This window comes from Equus quagga, chromosome 19 (genome assembly GCF_021613505.1).
Source record: "Equus quagga isolate Etosha38 chromosome 19, UCLA_HA_Equagga_1.0, whole genome shotgun sequence".
NCBI lineage: Eukaryota > Metazoa > Chordata > Mammalia > Perissodactyla > Equidae > Equus > Equus quagga.
Genome location: NC_060285.1, coordinates 12,683,881 through 12,701,993, shown reverse-complemented (window position 1 = coordinate 12,701,993; position 18,113 = coordinate 12,683,881). Strand labels below are relative to the sequence as shown.

Sequence of the window (18,113 nt, the reverse complement as noted above, 5' to 3'; positions counted from 1 at the left end):
AAGACAGTGTCACTACTCCACCTACCACTAAGAGGATATGCTCCTCGAGTGGTAGGATAACCCAATCACCATCACCCAGTCAGCTCGTGAACAATGGTACCCGATGGCAAGGCGTCGGCAGTCTGTGGATGAACTAACAGCAAAGGCGCTCTGGGACAATCCCCTGCCCTCACGCCCTCCACTCCAACCCCGCTGACCTGGTCGCAGGTCCTCTCAGCCCCCCGCCTTGTACAGACTGCTGCTTCTGCCTGGAATGGCCTGCCCCTCCCTCTCCTTTGCCTACCTAACCCCTGCTCACTCACTCGATACTCAGCAATAGCTCCTGCAGAATGTTCTCCCTGTGCCCATCCCACCCCAGCTGGATAAGAATCCCTCTCTTGTGCTCCAACAGAAATACTGGACTCACTCCTATCCTGATAGGATACAGAAGCGCCTCTATTTACCATCAGGTTAGGTCTGGAATGAAAGGCTCCTCCTAAGTCCATTAGGTCATAAAATTCCAATGTGAAAAGATCCCAGTAACCCATGGCTGCATATCTAGTGAGGGAACACTTCTTAAGACAATCGCAGAGGCTTATGGTAGCGGTTCTGACTTGTTTCTTCTCAACTCACTTTATGCTTTGCACTTGACCCTTTATAACTGTCTGCATTGCTGAGTGATTCATCCCGCACACATATTCAACATGTATCATTTTCTAACATTACTTCCATTTTTAATCATCTCTACATTTATTCACCCCTTCATATCAGCATTTTTGTTATAATCACAGGTTTTACCCTCACTGAATAAGATACAGTTAATAATAAACATAGCAAAACATAGTTAATGATAAACCTAAGCACTGGAAACACCCTCTATACCAATAAACAATGTGACAGACAAAATTAAAATGACCATGTGCCACCACTGGCACTATGTTTTCTTTGTTTGTGGTAAGCAGAATTGGCACACTTTTGCTCTAACACATAACTTTATTCATTTTTCCATGAAAATTAGCAAGTTCAAGGATAAGTAAAGTAGCTCTTTACTTATTCCTATGTAATTTTAATAAACTATCTTACTTTTAAAACAATACATGCACGTCAAACAAACTTCAAAAGGCACAAAAGGTATACAACGAAAATTAAGTCTTTGCCTATACTCCTATTCCTCCATCACTCAATACCCCTCCCCAGAGGCAACCACTATGACCAGAATCTTGCATTTCTCAGCAAAAAGAATCTAGATGTACATGGATATATACTCTTTCTCATTACACAAACAATAGCAAGTTATCCACCTGTCTGCATCCTGACTTTTACACTTGGCGTATTCTAGAGTCTTCTATGTTAATGCACACAGAGCTAATTCTTTTTAACGTCTACGTGAGATTCCATTTTATGAATGAATATAACTATTTTAGTTCAGAGATTTTAAGAGCATTTTGGTTTTTTCAACCTTTTGCTGTTTCAAATAATGCTGTAATGTACATTATTACACACTGACGCAAGAGTATCTGTAGGATGAGTTTCTAGAGATGGAACTGCTCAAAGAACATACACATTTTCCATCTTAACAGATACTGCTGAATAGCTCTTCGTGGAGGTGATGCGACTTTCCACCCCACCAGCAACACGAGGACCCATTTCTCTACCTACGCCCTTATCAATACATTGTGTTATGAAATTTTATCCTAATGTACAGCTGTTCCAGAAACCTGCCCCAATAAACCTCGCAGGTTCCAAAAGGACACTCCATTAACTCTGTAACCCCAGGCTCTAGCACGTTGTAAGCACTCAAATGTTGTTAAATGAATGAATGACCAAGCAAAAGGGTAAGAGATTTTGCACCATATGAGAGGTTTACTTTTAATATAGGGACCAATAAAAGTGATTTAAATATTAGCAATTTTCCCTTTCAGAGAGGGAGGGAGATAGGGAAGTAAGAAAGGACGGATAGATGGATTGCCTGTGACCTAAAATGGCTTCTCCTAGAGGTTTTTACAGAGCAGGAAAGATTCCTACCTGCTGCAAATACTTAAGTATTGTCCTAGCTTAGAGTAAGGATATAACCTATCTTCAAAATGTCAACAAAGCTGAAGGGCCTCCAATGCAACTCCCAAAAGAACAGCAAAATTTCTTCTCTGAAACAGGATATTGAAGCTCCTCATATCAATATTCTTTTTACACAACCTCCCAAAAAACTGACTCTGGTTGTGTATTGTACACAATCACACAGTTGGTTAACATTTCATTCATCTACTCCTGTACAGTACCTGGCATAATTAATGCTAAAAATGTTTCAATGAATACAATAAACACTGAACTCTGCACCGCCACTGGCCAGCATGTGTTTGCCATGCTCTCTGGTGCCCCTGCTTTTCGCTATAACAACAGATAACAACACTTATATAGCACTTAGCATGGACCACGCACTCTTCCAAACACACTGTATTTCCTATATTAACTCATTTAATACTCACAACAACCTTGTGAGGTAGAAACTATTATTATCCCCATTTTAGAGATGAAAACCTGAAGCACAGAGGAGCTAAGTAACCTGCCCAAAGGACACAGAGCTAAGTCAGTCTAGAGAAGAACTGAGTGCAGGCAGCCTAATGCTAGAACGCCTCCTCTTAACCGAGTATCTTAACACAACGTGCTAACTGCCCAGATAGAGCAGTACACGGAGTGCGTGTTACCAAAGCACAGGCTTTGAAATATACTCAGTGTACACCTCCATCAGAGCAATTATCACACAGTAGTAAAATTATCTGTATACACATCTACCTGCCCACTGCAAATTCAAGTCTTAGTCATCACTGTGCCTAGTACTACTGGATTCAATAAATTCTCCAACTGGGTTTTCGGTAAGAGGTGGACTAACAAAATACCATTTCTATTCCTTGAGTTTGCACTTCGTATGTGGTGCTTCTGCTCCTGTGTGCCACCATGTGCTAAGACCCACCTCCTCCAAGGCAAGATCTGCTTCTCATATTGTGCTGCTTCCCTAGAGCTGCGGGCTAGACCTCTCAAGCTGCCCTGGGTACATTCCTGAAGTCCTGAACCACCACAGAGACCCACGCCACCATTCCTAGTGGGTAAGGCGCTAGCAGTACAGCTCCTATCCCCTAGCAGTCACCAGCCTGGATCATTGGTTCTCATCAGCAGCGCAGAGTAACTCGAGCCACTTGCCAACCCATCTCTCCACTGCTAAGACAGGCGCTTTCTGCTATCAGGTTGCACAAATGCCTGGAAACCTTATACCGGGGGTGAAGGAAGAAGCAAGAGGGGAGACAGCGCAGCATGTGGTACCCTGCCTGCTTCCATTCACCACTTGGGGCCACAGAGACCGAGGAGGCCTAATTCCCTCACGGCAAAGCTTTGGGACCATAAAGACTGTGTGGTGAGATCAGCACCGGCATACAGCGGAGGTCAGCATTCACTGGAGTGCAGGACACATCCCCACCTGCCTCATTCTCCAAATAGCTGGAACACTACCTCCTCTTTAATGTTCTTGTGGAGACAAAGGTCTGAAAAGCACGATTTATTTCATATGTTTAAATGCAGAAGTATTTCAAGGTGAACTGAGCTAGAGTCAAGTCTAAGCTTGAAATCCTTCATTCTAAGCCTGAATGAGAATCCACTACTACTCAGCAAACACGAGAAGACTATTCCCTGTTTGTTGAACCCTATCCCTTTACTTCCCACCAAGTCTCAGTCGCAGTACAGTCACACACCAGAGATGAAGAGCATTCACTCAATCCCGCGCTTTCCACAAACACAGGGGTTAAGTGAAACTAAGGGCAATTAGGGCTGCCAAGATGCAAACACCTATCAGGAACTAAACCTTCCTTTCCCACAATTCAACACCAAACTTGGTTCACTGAAGAGCCTCCTGACAGCAGTGACGTGCAAGCAGGATAAACCTGGGTATTCTGGATATGTCTGGGATAGAGGATGTCACACTGAACAAAATCACACTGCAGTTACGATTCTACGTGCAATGACTCAAGGCAGATCCTGAGTACTCTTACTAACTCAGTGACAATAAGGGCATCTGACTCAAAACGGGCCCTGCTAGCACAAAAAGACAGGACCAGGAGCAGCTGTCTGGGGCAGGTGGAGCGCTGAGGATGCCTAGCTTTTACTCAAACATCTTTAAAAGGTATCATCAGTCAGGGATTTGTAGGGGACTCATGTGGAAGAACAGAGATGCAGATGAAGTCTCCGACCCTCTGATTCCAGGATTCCATAAAAACGCAGACTCATACTTTACGAGACCTTGTACTGATCAGAGTCATCCCTACCAAAGACATTTGGACACTTAATCCTAATTCCAGAAACCTAACAAACTGAGAAAAAAACTACAAACTGATATGAAGTGATCTCCAAATACAGAGAAAAGACAAGACAAGTATAGCACAGCAGGCATGTGAATACTACCGCATGAGTTTTTAAAAGAGGATGGAGACAATTTTATGTAGGTGCTATCTCTGCAAGGATACTGAGACAACTAAGCACACTGGTTACCTCCGAGGAGAGAAACTAGACAGCTGGGAGAAAGCAGAGACTTTTTACTCTTCAACCTTTTGCATATTTTGAATGATTAATCATGTGACTATATCATACACTTAAAAAATAAATATAAATGGGGGGGAAAACCTCCATATAATAAAGTCTCAGAGAAGTCACACCAGAATAGTAAAAGACTAAGAAATGAAAAAAAAAGAAGACTGGCAACATGTTAGCTCAGGTGCCAATCTCTAGAAAAAAAGACTAAGAATTCAAAGATTCTACTTAGCTCTGAAGCCTCAAGTTTGAGCTTACTGCTTGCTCTCACATACACTCTCGGAGCCTCAAATAACCCATCCATAAAAACGAGCACATCAGCTACTTCACTGATCGAAGCAGAGCGCTGGTCCAGACAACTTCTAGATGCCTTCAGCTCTCACAATTTCATTCTACCCTCCACTATCAATCCACTGAGTTATCTACTGTTGATCCATTATTTGATCAATAATAAAATTCGTGATGGGATAACTTTGAGGCAAAAAACTAACAAACAACAATAACAAACCACCATACATAGAGCACCAATTATCCCATTGAACTTCCCCCAACATGCACTACAGGGAAGTGAAATAAACCCATAGTCTCTGAGACAATGCTTGGCACATACAAGTACACGATAAATCTTAGCAAAGTCCCAATTCAAAACGCTGGCCAGATGCAAATTACTGACGAAGGAAACTGCGGTTCATGTTAGCTTCAAGTTCTACACAAATCAACAGTCAGGCTACACAGACGGCGTGCAAAGACAATGAAGCACGAACTCACTCCATTCCCTACAGTCACGCCCTATGGGCAGAGGGGCAAGAGACCCAAAGGGAACGGCCCTGGATAAAGAGCCACGAGATCCGGGTAGAAGCATTGGCTTTGCCACTTCCCAGTCAGGAGGCTTAGAGAAGCGTATTTCCACCAGGGGAAAAATGGGGAGAATCGCCGCTCTTTGGGGTTGTTGTAGGGAATAAATAAAGACCTGCGTCAAAGCATTTTCTAAACTATAAAACAGTATAAATTTAAGTATTGAGTATTATGTGCAATTTGAGTCACCATGCTTCAAACCCAGAGACGGTGATTAGAGAAAAAGCAACAAAAATTTTTAAGAAGATTTTAAAAAACAGACTGTATAAAGGTTGACATTTTTTTCAAGAAACATTTCCTGAGTTCTTATTATAATATATCCCTGGCACTGATGGAGGAGCCAAGCATACAAAAATTAAGAGTGCTCTTGCCTTTAAGGAAGTAAAAAGCAGTGGGATACAAGGCAAGAGGGCTTGGAATTACAATAAAAGAGCTATTATATATTGAACACCTACCATGTGTCAGGCCCTGAACTGAGCACATTACACATATTACTTCTTCTAATTCTTACACGAGTCCTATAATATGTTTTACAAGGGAAGAAGCTCAGGCTTAGAAAGGTTAAGTGACAACCAAGATCACACAGCTATGATGTGGAAAAGCTAGGACTCCAACTCAAGTCTGTCTGCAAGCCCATTCTATTTTTTCTTTTTCTTCCTTTTTTGTTTTTGTGAAAAAGACTGGCCCTGAGCTAACATCCTCTGCCAATCTTTCTCTTTTTGCTTGAGGAAGATTGGCCTGAGCCAACACCTGTGCCCATCCTCCTCTATTTTTTTATGTGGTATGCCACCACAGCATGGCTTGATGAGCGGTGTGTAAGTCCACACCCAGGATCCAAACCCACAAACCCTGGGCCACTGAAGTGGAGCATACAAACTTAACCTCCAGGACAGCCCCTGCAAGCCCATTCTATATTTTATAATCTTGAGTGGGAAAAACTTTTCTAAGCACGACACAAAAAAACAGAAACCATTAATGAAAACAGTAATAGACCCTGCTACATTTTTTAAAAAATTAACCTCTGATATAGTAAATGAAAAAGCAAAGTGCAAAAGAATATGGAGAGCATGCTAGTGTTTCTGTAAAAAAAAAGGGGGGCAGGGGCTGGCCCAGTGGCACTGTGTAGTGGTTAAGTTCATGTGCTCTGCTTCAGCAGCCTGGGGTTCATGGGTTCGGATCCCAGGCACAGACCCATACACCACTCATCAAGCCACAATGTGGCAGCATCCCATATACAAAATAGAGGAAGACTGGCACGAATGTTAGCTCAGGGCCAATCTTCCTCACCTAAAAAAACGGGGGGGTGGGAGAGGGGCACCGAGAATAATACCAGAGTCAAACAACAGGGGTTAGTTGTTCGGTGAAGCAGGTATAGGGCAGATGAGTAACAGGGGTAAGAGGAGGACGATTCACTAAACACATTTTTATTAATTTAGAGTCACAACATTTGCTTATGGAAAGTAAAATGCAATAGTTCAAATTTTGTTTAACTCTATTTCAAAGTTACTTGACTTTTTTTTTTGGCAGAATGATACCTATTATAATTTCTCAAAGAGCAATCGATGGAAAACAGCTTCAGATACTCTGAATTAGACAACTGCTTAAAACAGGAGGCTGGACCAGTCAAATTTTTTAGGTTTCTTCAAACATCTTGGATACTGTTAAACCAAACAAGTATTTACTATTTGCCTAAAACTAACACTGCAGAAAACAATTCACAGTGAAGCTAAAATCCAATAAAGGTAAAAGATTCCTACACCAAGCTCAGGAAAATGCAATCTTATAAAGGTTTCTTCAATCAGGCGGCCCAGGATTAAAAAGCAAAGCCTACAGAGTAACACTCTAAACTCCTAGAGGGAGAGATGCCAAGTAAGCATAAATGAAAACTGTACGTACACACAGACACGTGGGTGTCTGTTAATCACGGCATTTTTATGCAACTGACAAAAATCACAATCTGTGATAAGCACCTTTCTGAAAGGCTTCTGCTGTACGTATGCAACATGCAAAAGTTAACCAATTGATCTCCAACACTGCAAGACACAGAAAGCTTGAAGCCAAAACGCTGTACCAAAAGGATCTAGTTAATATCACAACAAGCCACTAAAGACCTTTAACACAAAGGAGAGGGACAAAAGATGTGTCTATAATGCATAATGAGCAGTAGCTGGGGACAGGGAGGAGCAGCCAACAGAAATATTCACTTCTAAGCCCCGACAGAGACCTTTTAAATATGACCAGCATCACTTCAAAGTCCGAGATGATACCAAAATTAGCCAGATCAGCTTACTGAAAGAAACGAGCCAGACCATGGCTTCAAGTATGAACACAACAGAGAGGACACCCAGCAAATGTGTATGTGAGCAGAGCAAACACAGACGCATGTGAAGCGGCCCACACAGCGACGGCTGCACGGCACCACTCTCCATTCTGTAAACAAGGCTGCCTCGGCCTCTGCTGACACGGACAGCAGAAGACCAGAGTCCCGCTTCAAAGCAAGCACTACCAACTCGCTGTAAGCTCTGCCAAAGCTCCCACTGGGAGAGGCAGCCAGCGTGGAGACTTCCCAAAGCGCCAACAAAGTCCTCAAAACCCACTGTGCCAGCCGCTGACAGTGACAGTGTTCCTGGAAATTTGTATGAGGTGCAAACCAATGAGCTAAGCTTTGTGGGTGCTGGGAGCCACCACAAAGCATCTCCCAATTTTGCCAGTTCTTGCTTTGAAATCACACAATCCCACAACCCCATTCCCTAGAAACTAAGAAGTAGCAGGTGAAAGCTGTCAAAGGCACGTATTCAGACTGATGAGGGCACAAGCCAGGCTGATTAGGGGATAAGCAACCTTGCAGATTCTTTTGCAAAGGATGGGGGGGCGGGGTTGAGTAGTAAGAAAGTAGGGGAGGGAGCTAAACAATCCTGCCTTCTACCCAAAATTATTACCACCATCCTCAGAATTTTTGTGGAGCACTGAACTGCGGAAGAAAAAAAAAACGGAAAAGAAAACTTTAGGCTGTAAATGTGACTGTATAAAAATCCCCAAGAGAGGATGACCTATGAAACTAAGCCCCATGCAACAAGGGCTAACTATGCAGCTGCTTTTCTACTTGCCTAACAGTCCAAGAGAAATAGAGCAGGCGCAGAGAAGCCCACCAACTTCCAGGAAAATGGAACCAAAGTCCTCTTGACTCAGGACAAACCACATACCCCTGAAATAAATCTCTAAATCAAATCCATATAGGTCTGCTGTGGAAATCATTCTGGCTGACAGCAATTAACTCCCCCTCCTCCAAACGGCTGCCCATTTGCAGAGGAAAAAGCTGCTCAAAATAAAGCAGTTGGAAGAACTTCCCATGAGCCTCTGTTCCAAAAGTGTTCCAACTCAAGCAGGAGCTGGAGCCCACATTCAAACCCCACCATGTCCCCAGACTATGTCTGCAGTTACACTAGTTCTGCCCCCAACCCAAATCCCAGAGCTGAGAATCCCAGCTACCCCCACCATCCCTCCCAACAAAGTATGCTTTGCTCGTGGTATTTACAAGAAGGATCCGACAAAATCAATGCAGCCAAAAAGAAAAATAAACAGGGTACCTCCTCAAAAACCACATTATTGGAATAAAATATCCAATGCTCAGTGCAAAACCTCCCTCAGCAAAGGAGAAACCAAGGAACCAGCCTTCTCACGGGAAAAACCCCACATACCAGGATATTTTCTGGGGACTTAGGTCCCTAAAAACCAAGTATTATGGTTGAGCACACCCATGTAGACGTCTACACTTCAAAGGCTCAGTGTCCACCCTTGGGAAAATAGGGTTTAAGCAGTTACTCAACCATTATCATTTGGCAATTCAAAATTGTCATCTACTTCATAAGTGGTATTTATCATGTGTCCTGTGCTTTGAATCCTCAGCTGAATTTCTAAACGCCACGTATGTGCAGGACACGCCAGAAGGAAGTGATATTACTGGCTGCTCTCTCTCTCATTCCCTTCTTAGAACCCGCTTTATCCATTCAGAATCCAAAAAGCCAGAGCCACTACCAAGTATACACATTCAGCTTTACAGAGGCCCCTAAACTAGCAAGGGGAGTCTTGAGGCTGGCGAACAGGCAAGGATTACACAGGAGCACGAATCAGAAGCTGAAAGGGAAGGCGGCAGGGAGAAGGAGGGCCAGGGAGAGACGGTTCCCGCAAAACACTTCTATGACTCCAACTCCAACGCTGAGACTTAAAAGAACTGTATCAAGTTTCCCCATTTTCAAGCATATCAATGAGAGATCTGAAAACAACATGTATTTTGCGAGGTGTCTCAGTTCGGTATTTTTCCTGCATCCATTAAAACAAGCTACAAAAAGCTATAAAAGCTTATGAAATTCATTGGTTAGGAAATTAAGGTCCACAGTTGATCAAACAGGTTTAGTCTCCAATGGTGGTAACATATCTGAACTGCAACACTCCAGAATCCCTCGGCAGCACTGTAAAAGGCAGACCAACACACTGCTCCAATGAACTGGAACAGGTCAGCTCTAATTGCTCCTTACTTGTGTGGTTCCTCTATTTTCCTTAACTACACCATCACAAAGGCGCTTTTTACACTTACACACGTGCACTCAATTAATATCTGAGCACAGGAAACTAAACATCAGGTTGCCATGCCCACCCAACACATTTGGCAGTTGAGTTCCACCCCAGCTTCTGTTTTCAAAGACCCCTCTCTCACCTTTAACCCTGATATCAATGGAAAGATCAGGTACCATTCACAAATCGCACAACACCCAGTCTTCACAGGAGCTGGACAGCAGACCCAGGGCCAGACCCCCCCAGGGAAAATCTGGAGAAACAATTACAGCCATGTGCAAGCCCCAAGTGAGGAGCGGGAAGACAAAGTTCAATTCAATAAGAATGACGGTTTCTTAACTACTCGGACCCAGGCACAGTGCTAAATCCTTTGGATCCCAAAGGAGCCCCTGATCTCATAGTCTGGGTAGTGGTGGAAGGGCGGACATTTGAACAAATGTTAATCTAAAAAGTCCTAAGACAGAGCTATGGGCATAATGTTTTGGAAACCAGCAGAAATGTGAGAGGGATGGGAGCAGACACAAAAGGCATCCAGGAGGAATCAGGATCGCAACTGATTCCTGAAGACTGAGCCTTACAAATGTGAGGGTGAGGTAGGCAGGAATGTCAGGTAGAAGGAACAGAAAGAAAAGCGCAGAGGGATGACAGAGCCTGGGTGGCACAATACGCTCAGGAAGCTACAAGCCCCTTAACATGGACTTGGAGGTGGAGTGTAGAAAGAGATGAGGCAAGAAAGGCAGACAGAAGCCAGGCCAGAGTACCCGGTAGGCCAAAGAAGAGAATGGACTTTATCTGGAAGTCAAAGACAAGCTATCAAATGATTTTAAGCTCTGTTAGATAGATGACTCTGTTAGTAGTCTGGCGGGCGGGTGTGAAGAGACTGGAAAGAGACCACAGGAGATGGAGGCAACCCAGCTCAATTTCCACAAACCAAAATGAGAAGAAAAAGTGCCATCTATTTGATGCAATATATGTAACCAACAAACCTGATAAAATTTGAAACACAAATGACATTTTCACAGTTCCTGCATCCGTATACCACTATAAGAGCCAGTGCATCTGTCACCCACACTCCCAGGAGAGATCCCACAGGGTCCATGAAACGCCCACCTGCTCCATGCAGGGACCGTGATACTTCCGCAGTCCTTTTAGTCCTTAGCACAGAAGTAAATGTCTCCTCTTCCTCTAACTAGAGAGACCACAATGACCACGTCCGATCACCTCCTCCACCCAGATGACGAGCAAATTAGGTTTCCCGCTTGAACACACTGCTCATCTCCAGGAGTTCACAACTCTGGCACTTGATCAATCAGAAACCTGTCAACCACTCCATGCTGATCAAGCAGTAAGCAGGAATTCATTGAATGCTGTTTAGCAGGTTATGAGGAAGGCAAGAAATAAACATTTACTGCTGGGTTCCATGATAGGCACTTTAAATAATCTCAGTTACTCATGAGGGCAGCTCATTAGAGTATGGATTAATTCTCCCAGTTCACAGATGTGTAAGCAGGAGCTTAGATGTGAAATATCTTGCCAAAGGTCATTCGGGTGGTAAGTGGAGGAGCCAGGATTCAAACCCAATTATGAGGAACTCTAAAAAGTGCTTCTTTTACTACACCATACTTCAAGTATATACAGATAAATATAATTACAGATTAAAGCTGCTAATAATAATAGTAATAATAACACTATCTCCCCTTTAAAAATTAAGAGGGACCCCATATTGTACAATCTCGAATTAAGGGATTACTCAGACATCACAATTGAGTGATCACAACCGGAATATCCAAATACTAATAAAAATAGTCATTCCTGAGCATTAGTGACCAAAAAATGTTTAGACTCAGGTCATTAAAGCAATCTGGCTACACTCCAGGGAAATGTATCAGATCCTCCACACACTTTCCCCTCAGAGTCCCTGAGACAGTGTTTGAAAAAACTCATGGCTGATTGCTTGCTCGCTCACTCTCTCATGCGCATGCTCTCTCTCTGTCTCTTGTAAGTGATTTCCCAAACTACTTTACCCACCCCCCACCCAAATTACAGAAATATGTCAGGGATTCACATGGCAGTTCTGATCCGATTTGCCCCAATCCTGGCTCAAGCAGCTTTGCACCACCCTCCTAACTAGATCAGTGCCAGCCAATGGGTTTATTCGAGCTGATCTATGATGGATTAGACAATGAAACCTTAGCCGTGTAAGCTGCCTGCTTGTATTGGGGCTGGAGGAGAGAAGAATAAGAAACTCAATACTCCTAGGGGCCACCTAAAACAGCAAACGCACTCGCCTTCCTCGCTCCATCTGTTTGCTCATGCTCCAATTACTGCCATTTCCTTTCCATCATCTCTGATGCTCTTCCCTCCTGTCTCTGAAGGAAGTGTACGTTTGCCCCAGAATAAAGACATTTACTACATTTTACAAATGCATCAGCAAACACGCAAACCAACCCGCTCACTAAAAGGACCCTCTTTACTGACTCCAGCACTACTAAAGCCTGACATTGAAGTGGTGGCCTGAGAGATGTCAAAGGGGAGGTCCGCCAGCGACACTCTGGTTCACACTGAGCACCGTGAATGTCTTTCTCCACGGCCCTCCAATCTTGAGGCCTGTCTGCACCGGTCTGCTGTCTATCAAAATGAAAGTTAAATCTCTAGTTAGCATCTTCTGTGTTCACATGTCAGTGTGATAGCGAAAAAAACAACAAGGTGGCTAGAAAATGGCAGAGGGAGTTGGGAGACAAATTCAACTCAGGCTACTCCCTTGAGTCACCCACAAGAATAACGCGACTGTGAATTCAGATCTTACTTTCTCCTTCTCAAACACATTTTATAAAAACGTTTTACATTCGTAGTCTTCCCTGCGAGGCTTGACAAAAATGTGTGATTTTTATTGTGACTCTGCCTCAGTTTCTCCATCTACAATATTTACCACTCTGGTAGTGTTATAGGCTGAATGTCTGTGTCCCCCTGGCCCCCAAATTCGTGTGTTGAAGCCCTAGCCCACAATGTGATGGTCTTTGGAGGTGGGGCCTTCGGGAGGTAATCAGGTTTAGATTAGGTCACCAAGGTAGGACCCCCAGGATGGGATTAGCGCCCAGAGAAGAAAGGGAAGCTCACTCGCTCGCTCGCTCTCTCTCTCGCCCCGCCCCCCAGCTGCTGGCACCCTGGGAAGGCCATGTGAGCACACAGCCAGAAGGCAGCTGTCCATAAGCCAGGGAGAGAGCCCTCACCGGACACCCAATCTGCCAGCACCTTGATCTTGGGACTTCCAGGCTCCAGAACCATGAGAAATAAATTTCTGTTGTTTAAGCCACCAGTCAAGGCTTTCTTGTTATAGCAGCTCATGCAGACTAAGACAGATAGAAGTGAAAAATTCAATAATTTTAGTGAGATACTGCTCATGAAATTCCTTAGAAGGAAAGCACATTATTTTTACAATGCTACCCAAATGACAGCACTAAAGACCCAAATCAGAGTCCAAAGAGACATCCACCCAGGAGGAAAGAAACCCCAAAAAAGCAAATGAGAAGATAAACTACTTCAAGAAATACAGCACCCACACAGCACTTACAAGCTACTGGAACCCCTTCCCTGAGACCAGGGAGAAAGTCTTCCTACTTCTAGAATCAACAGCCAATACGAAGAGCTGCTGCGTCCACTTAGCTGGCCTGGATTCACGGCAGTTGGTCAGCTATGTAAGAATCACATACCAACACTTCGTTCCCATAAAGAATTTTGCTGAAAGCTATAGGTAATAATTAAGGTGCATCCTGCCTTATACAGCAGCTACATTCCCAGAGAGTTGCACAGAAATTGAATTTCTGTTAAATTGTATATATGCACTAGAAAAGCTGACCAAAAGAATTCATTCCTAATATGTTTTATAAAGCCCAGTTTTCATATATACCAGACTTGCTTAAAGTAAAATGAATGACTTACTCCAAAAGCTTAGCAGCTAACTCCACAGGGTCCAGCTTTAGAATCCCCAGTTTAGAGCTGCAGCTCCATTTAGTAAGTAGCCTTAGGAAACTCACCCCAGGAAATTACTTTCTCCTGTAAAAAAGGGTAAGCCTTTGACACTCAAAAGATCAGGGAATTTCATGAAGGTGCTCTCACCCCTGAATTTCATGATTTTTTATACCTTTGTAAAAGGTAAATTTCAACTTGAACTTAACAAGCATTGAACACTTACTATGTACCCAAAACTGTTAGATATTATGAACAGTATCCTAACCATTAGAATAAGTACAAAGAAAATATAGCTCCTGTCTTCCAGGAGCTTACAGTCTCACTAGGGAAACAAAGACAATAAGCCAATGCAGGGACAATACAAATGATGTATAATTAAGCATCGACACCACAGGAGGCAGGCGGAGGGTCTGACTGGTGGGAACTAACCCGTCAGGGGAGGCTTCCTGGAAGGAGCTGGGACCTCAGGAAAACTCCATGTGTGTTACGACGTAAGAAAAAACCAGTTTTAAGCCAAACCCACACACCAAAGAGGTGGCTACTCCAGTTTTTTAAAGTGTATATTTACACAGGGCATACAGGCACTTCTACCCCACTGATACGATCTCCTTAGACGGCCTCACCCCTGCTGGGTCTGCTCCAGCCACACTGCTCTCTTGCTCTCAGACACATCAAGCGCACTTCTGTCTCAGTGCCCCTGCACCCACAGTTCCTCCACCTGAACCCTCTTCCCTCAAATATCTGAAGGGCATTCCCTCACTTCCCTCCAAGGTCACCCATCAGGGAGGCCTTCCCTGGCCACCTTCTCCATCACTCTCTGTCCTTCCTCTGCTTTATTTTTCTTCTTAGCACTTACCACCACGGAATAATGGCCATTAATTTCTTTACTATCTGCCTCTTTCAATGAGAATACTAGTTCCATGAGAGCAGTCTTTGTCTTGTTCACTATCATATCTCCAGGCTCTAAAACAGTGCCTGGCACATAGCAGCTGCTCAATAAACATTAGTTAAACGACTATGAAACATTCTATCATTATTATCAGAATGATACAGCAAAGTCCTACAGGTGTAGGTCAACTAGGCTTCAATTTTATCTTTTCGTGAACACTATTTCTCCTCTACTCCTGATTATGCCTCAAATTTCAACCTCCCCGTAAAGCCTTCCCGGACCATTTCAGGGAGAAAGTCCATCTCCTTGTTCTGGACCCAGTGGCACAAACCTCCTGCATACTTTAGCTCTAAACTATGCAATGCTTTGTGATGGGCAACTATCCTGCAGTATCTCTTCTTCTGTTCCTCTGGAACTTATCAAAAAAAAAAAAAAAATCACACCTATACACACACACACTTTTTTTTTTTTTTAACTTTTCACCCATTTCGTTTACCCCTCTAGATTGTAAGCACCAAGTACCTTAAGGTCAAGGAAATTGACATATTTTTTAAAAGGTAACTTAGAAATCATCCCGTATAAACACTTTATTCTATAACTAAGGAAGCAGAGGCCCAAAAAGAAAAGATCTGGGCCGGCCCTGTGGCGCAGCAGTTAAGTTCGCACGTTCTGCTTCTCTGCGGCCTGGGGTTCGCCGGTTCGGATCCCGGGTGCGGACATGGCACCACTTGGCAAGCCGTGCTGTGGCAGGTGTCCTACATATAAAGTAGAGGAAGATGGGCATGGATGTTAGCTCAGGGCCTCAGGTTAGCTGAGGGTCTTCCTCAGCAAAAAGAGGAGGATTGGCAGCAGACGTTAGCTCAGGGCTAATCTTCCTCAAAAAAAAAAAAAAAGAAAAGATTTTCGCAGAACCATACAGCTAGTTGAAGGCAGGGGGCTAAATCAATGATGATTTGAATACCTGTGTGACATGGTGTGTAGGAGCTAGAACAATGAGAGTGCAGAAAGTGAAAAATAAATAAAGATCCACAAAGACACAGAGTGAAAAAAACATTCTCTGTGGGATAGTTCTCAGGTGCCCATTTGCACCCAAAGGACCTAATCCACTCCTTCCTCTGCATACTCCCAAGTCCCCATACACTGCTCCATTCCCAAACACTACTATCCTTAGCCAATTTGAAGGCAACCAGCAAATAATGGGACCCAGGAGGACAGCAGGGGTGAGGGAGGTAGAGTCTATTAACCATAACCGACAGAGACAATAAAAGAATACAGACAGACACACACACATATGCACACACCAAGCAGAACACGCTCACCAGCACCCACATCCCGCCTCCTCTCCTTATCATCCAATGTTAACCCACCTCCCCTGAAGCCTCCCCATATCCCTCTCTATTTTTCCACGGCCCTAAGCTTTGACTTCTCCCAATCCCTCTGCCAGACAGAGTTCTAATGGAGAACAAAAGCAGGCAAACAAAACAAAAGAATTCAAAAATAAACACCAAGAGGGTCACTTTACCCAAATCAACACAAGTAACAGAGTGGCCTCTGCAAAGGAGACGAAGAAGCACGCAGCAAACATGCCAGGCTTCCACACAGCTCCCTCTCAAACACAGGAAGTCAGGCAGAGCCGTGCAGAGCAGGGACCAGAGCACAGGAAATCTTTCGGCGCTGCAGAGATTTCCAAGAGTGGTGTAATGGAGACAGCACAGAAATAGGAATCAGAAGACGAGGCTTCTAGTTTGAGCTTTACTACCAGCTAACTGGGTGGCCTTAGGCAAGTCACTAGTCTCTGGACTTTGGAGTCCCCATCTACAAAATGAGATGGTTAAAACATTTTGGGATTTGAATCCCCTTCCAAAAAAGTGATGAAAACTACTGACTTTCCCCCACCAAAAAGTGCACATAAACTGTTTTGCAGAAGAATCTTCCAAGTCTATCCAGGAAGAAGCCCTGGAAAAGATGATGTCTCTGGTCCCTTCTATCTCTAACATTCTACGATTCTAAGAGAATGAGGCAGATGGCTAAACAATCGCTGGTAGGTGAGCCCCACCATTTCATAGAAAGTATTTTCTGAAGAGAGACCAAATCCTACAACCTACAAACGTTTCACGGTCTTCCTCAAAGTCAAGTGACATCATCGCTCCATTTCTCATTCCCTACCCAAATCAACCAGCTTATGCTTGAGTCCACGACTCAGAATCCAGTCCTCTAACAGCTCTATAAATTTTCTTTTATACCCCAGGACATTAAAGAGCTGGTCCAAGATGCAACTGGCAAAGCACAGGAGGGGCATGTCCCGCGTCTCTCTTCAGACTCATTAGCATGCTCCATAAAGTTAATGAGACGAGCACCACGGTGTCCCAACACTACCCAACTCCTTGTACTTCTCACACTCCTTGTGTAACTGATTTAACCCACAACCCAAGCCACATCCCCTTTGGGCTCTCGAGGAGTTTTCTCGCTTTCCACCCCCTCTCCTTTATATGCCGCTGCTTCCCCATCCCAGTGTGTGTCGAGGATGCCAAAAGGTACTCCTCCCTCTTGGGAGGTTTCCCACCACTGTCCCCCCGTCCTCGACTCGGTCCAGCTGCTCTCTGGGCAACAGACCCAGGATCTCCCGGCTCCCACTCCCCCACAAGGAACCAAGGAAGGGCTGGGAGAAATGGAATCCATCTCAACCATGTTCGATTTCCCCCCAAAACCTAGTCACGCGTCGTGCCCCCTCGTCCCCTCTGGAATCAGGACCCTCGTGGGCACACAGGGGTTCCCGCACCCTTCGCCTCCAGGCCGGAGCGCCCCACCTCCCAACCAGGCCCCGACCCGCCCCTCCCACCGCCCAGCCGGGACCCCTGGAAGCCCGCCCCTCCAGCCCGGGAGCCCCGGGCCGCCCCCGCGGCCACCGGCGCCCGTCCCGCGCGGTCACCTGCATCCCGCCGCCGCCGTCGGCCGCCGCCTCCTCGGTGCGCGGCCGCTTGCTCAGGCCGGGCTCGGCTCCGTCTCCTCCCGCTCCGGGCACCGGCAGCTCCAGCTCCGACTCCCGCTTCATCCCCCGGGCGGCGGCGCCGGGCCCGAGCTGAGGCGGCTGCTGCGGCTGGGCGCCTTCCGCCATCCGCCCGCGCCCCCCTCGCCTCCGGGAGCCGGGCGACCCGCGACAGGCCACCTCCCCCTGGGCCTCGGCCCCGACTGTCGCGACAGGCGGGCGCGCGCCTGCCCCCGCCCCCGCCTGCGTGCGTGCGTGCGCGCGCGCGGGCCCGCCGCCCCTCCGCGCCTG

The 18,113-nt window shown here is 45.2% G+C and overlaps 1 protein-coding gene across 17 annotated transcripts in view; it reads right to left on the bottom strand.

Annotated features, from left to right (window-relative positions):
• Positions 1-18,105, bottom strand: part of RBFOX2 (RNA binding fox-1 homolog 2) — a 261,300-nt gene extending 243,195 nt beyond the window's left edge. For all 17 annotated transcript variants that reach the window (XR_006886178.1, XM_046646489.1, XM_046646495.1 and 14 more), the window contains exon 1: positions 17,766-18,105. Coding sequence is in view for 16 of the 17 variants with exons in the window: in XM_046646489.1 (XP_046502445.1) it covers positions 17,766-17,951 (186 nt within the window). In the remaining variant the exon portion in view is untranslated. The remainder of the gene's footprint in view (positions 1-17,765) is intronic.
• Positions 18,106-18,113: the final 8 nt, after the last annotated feature.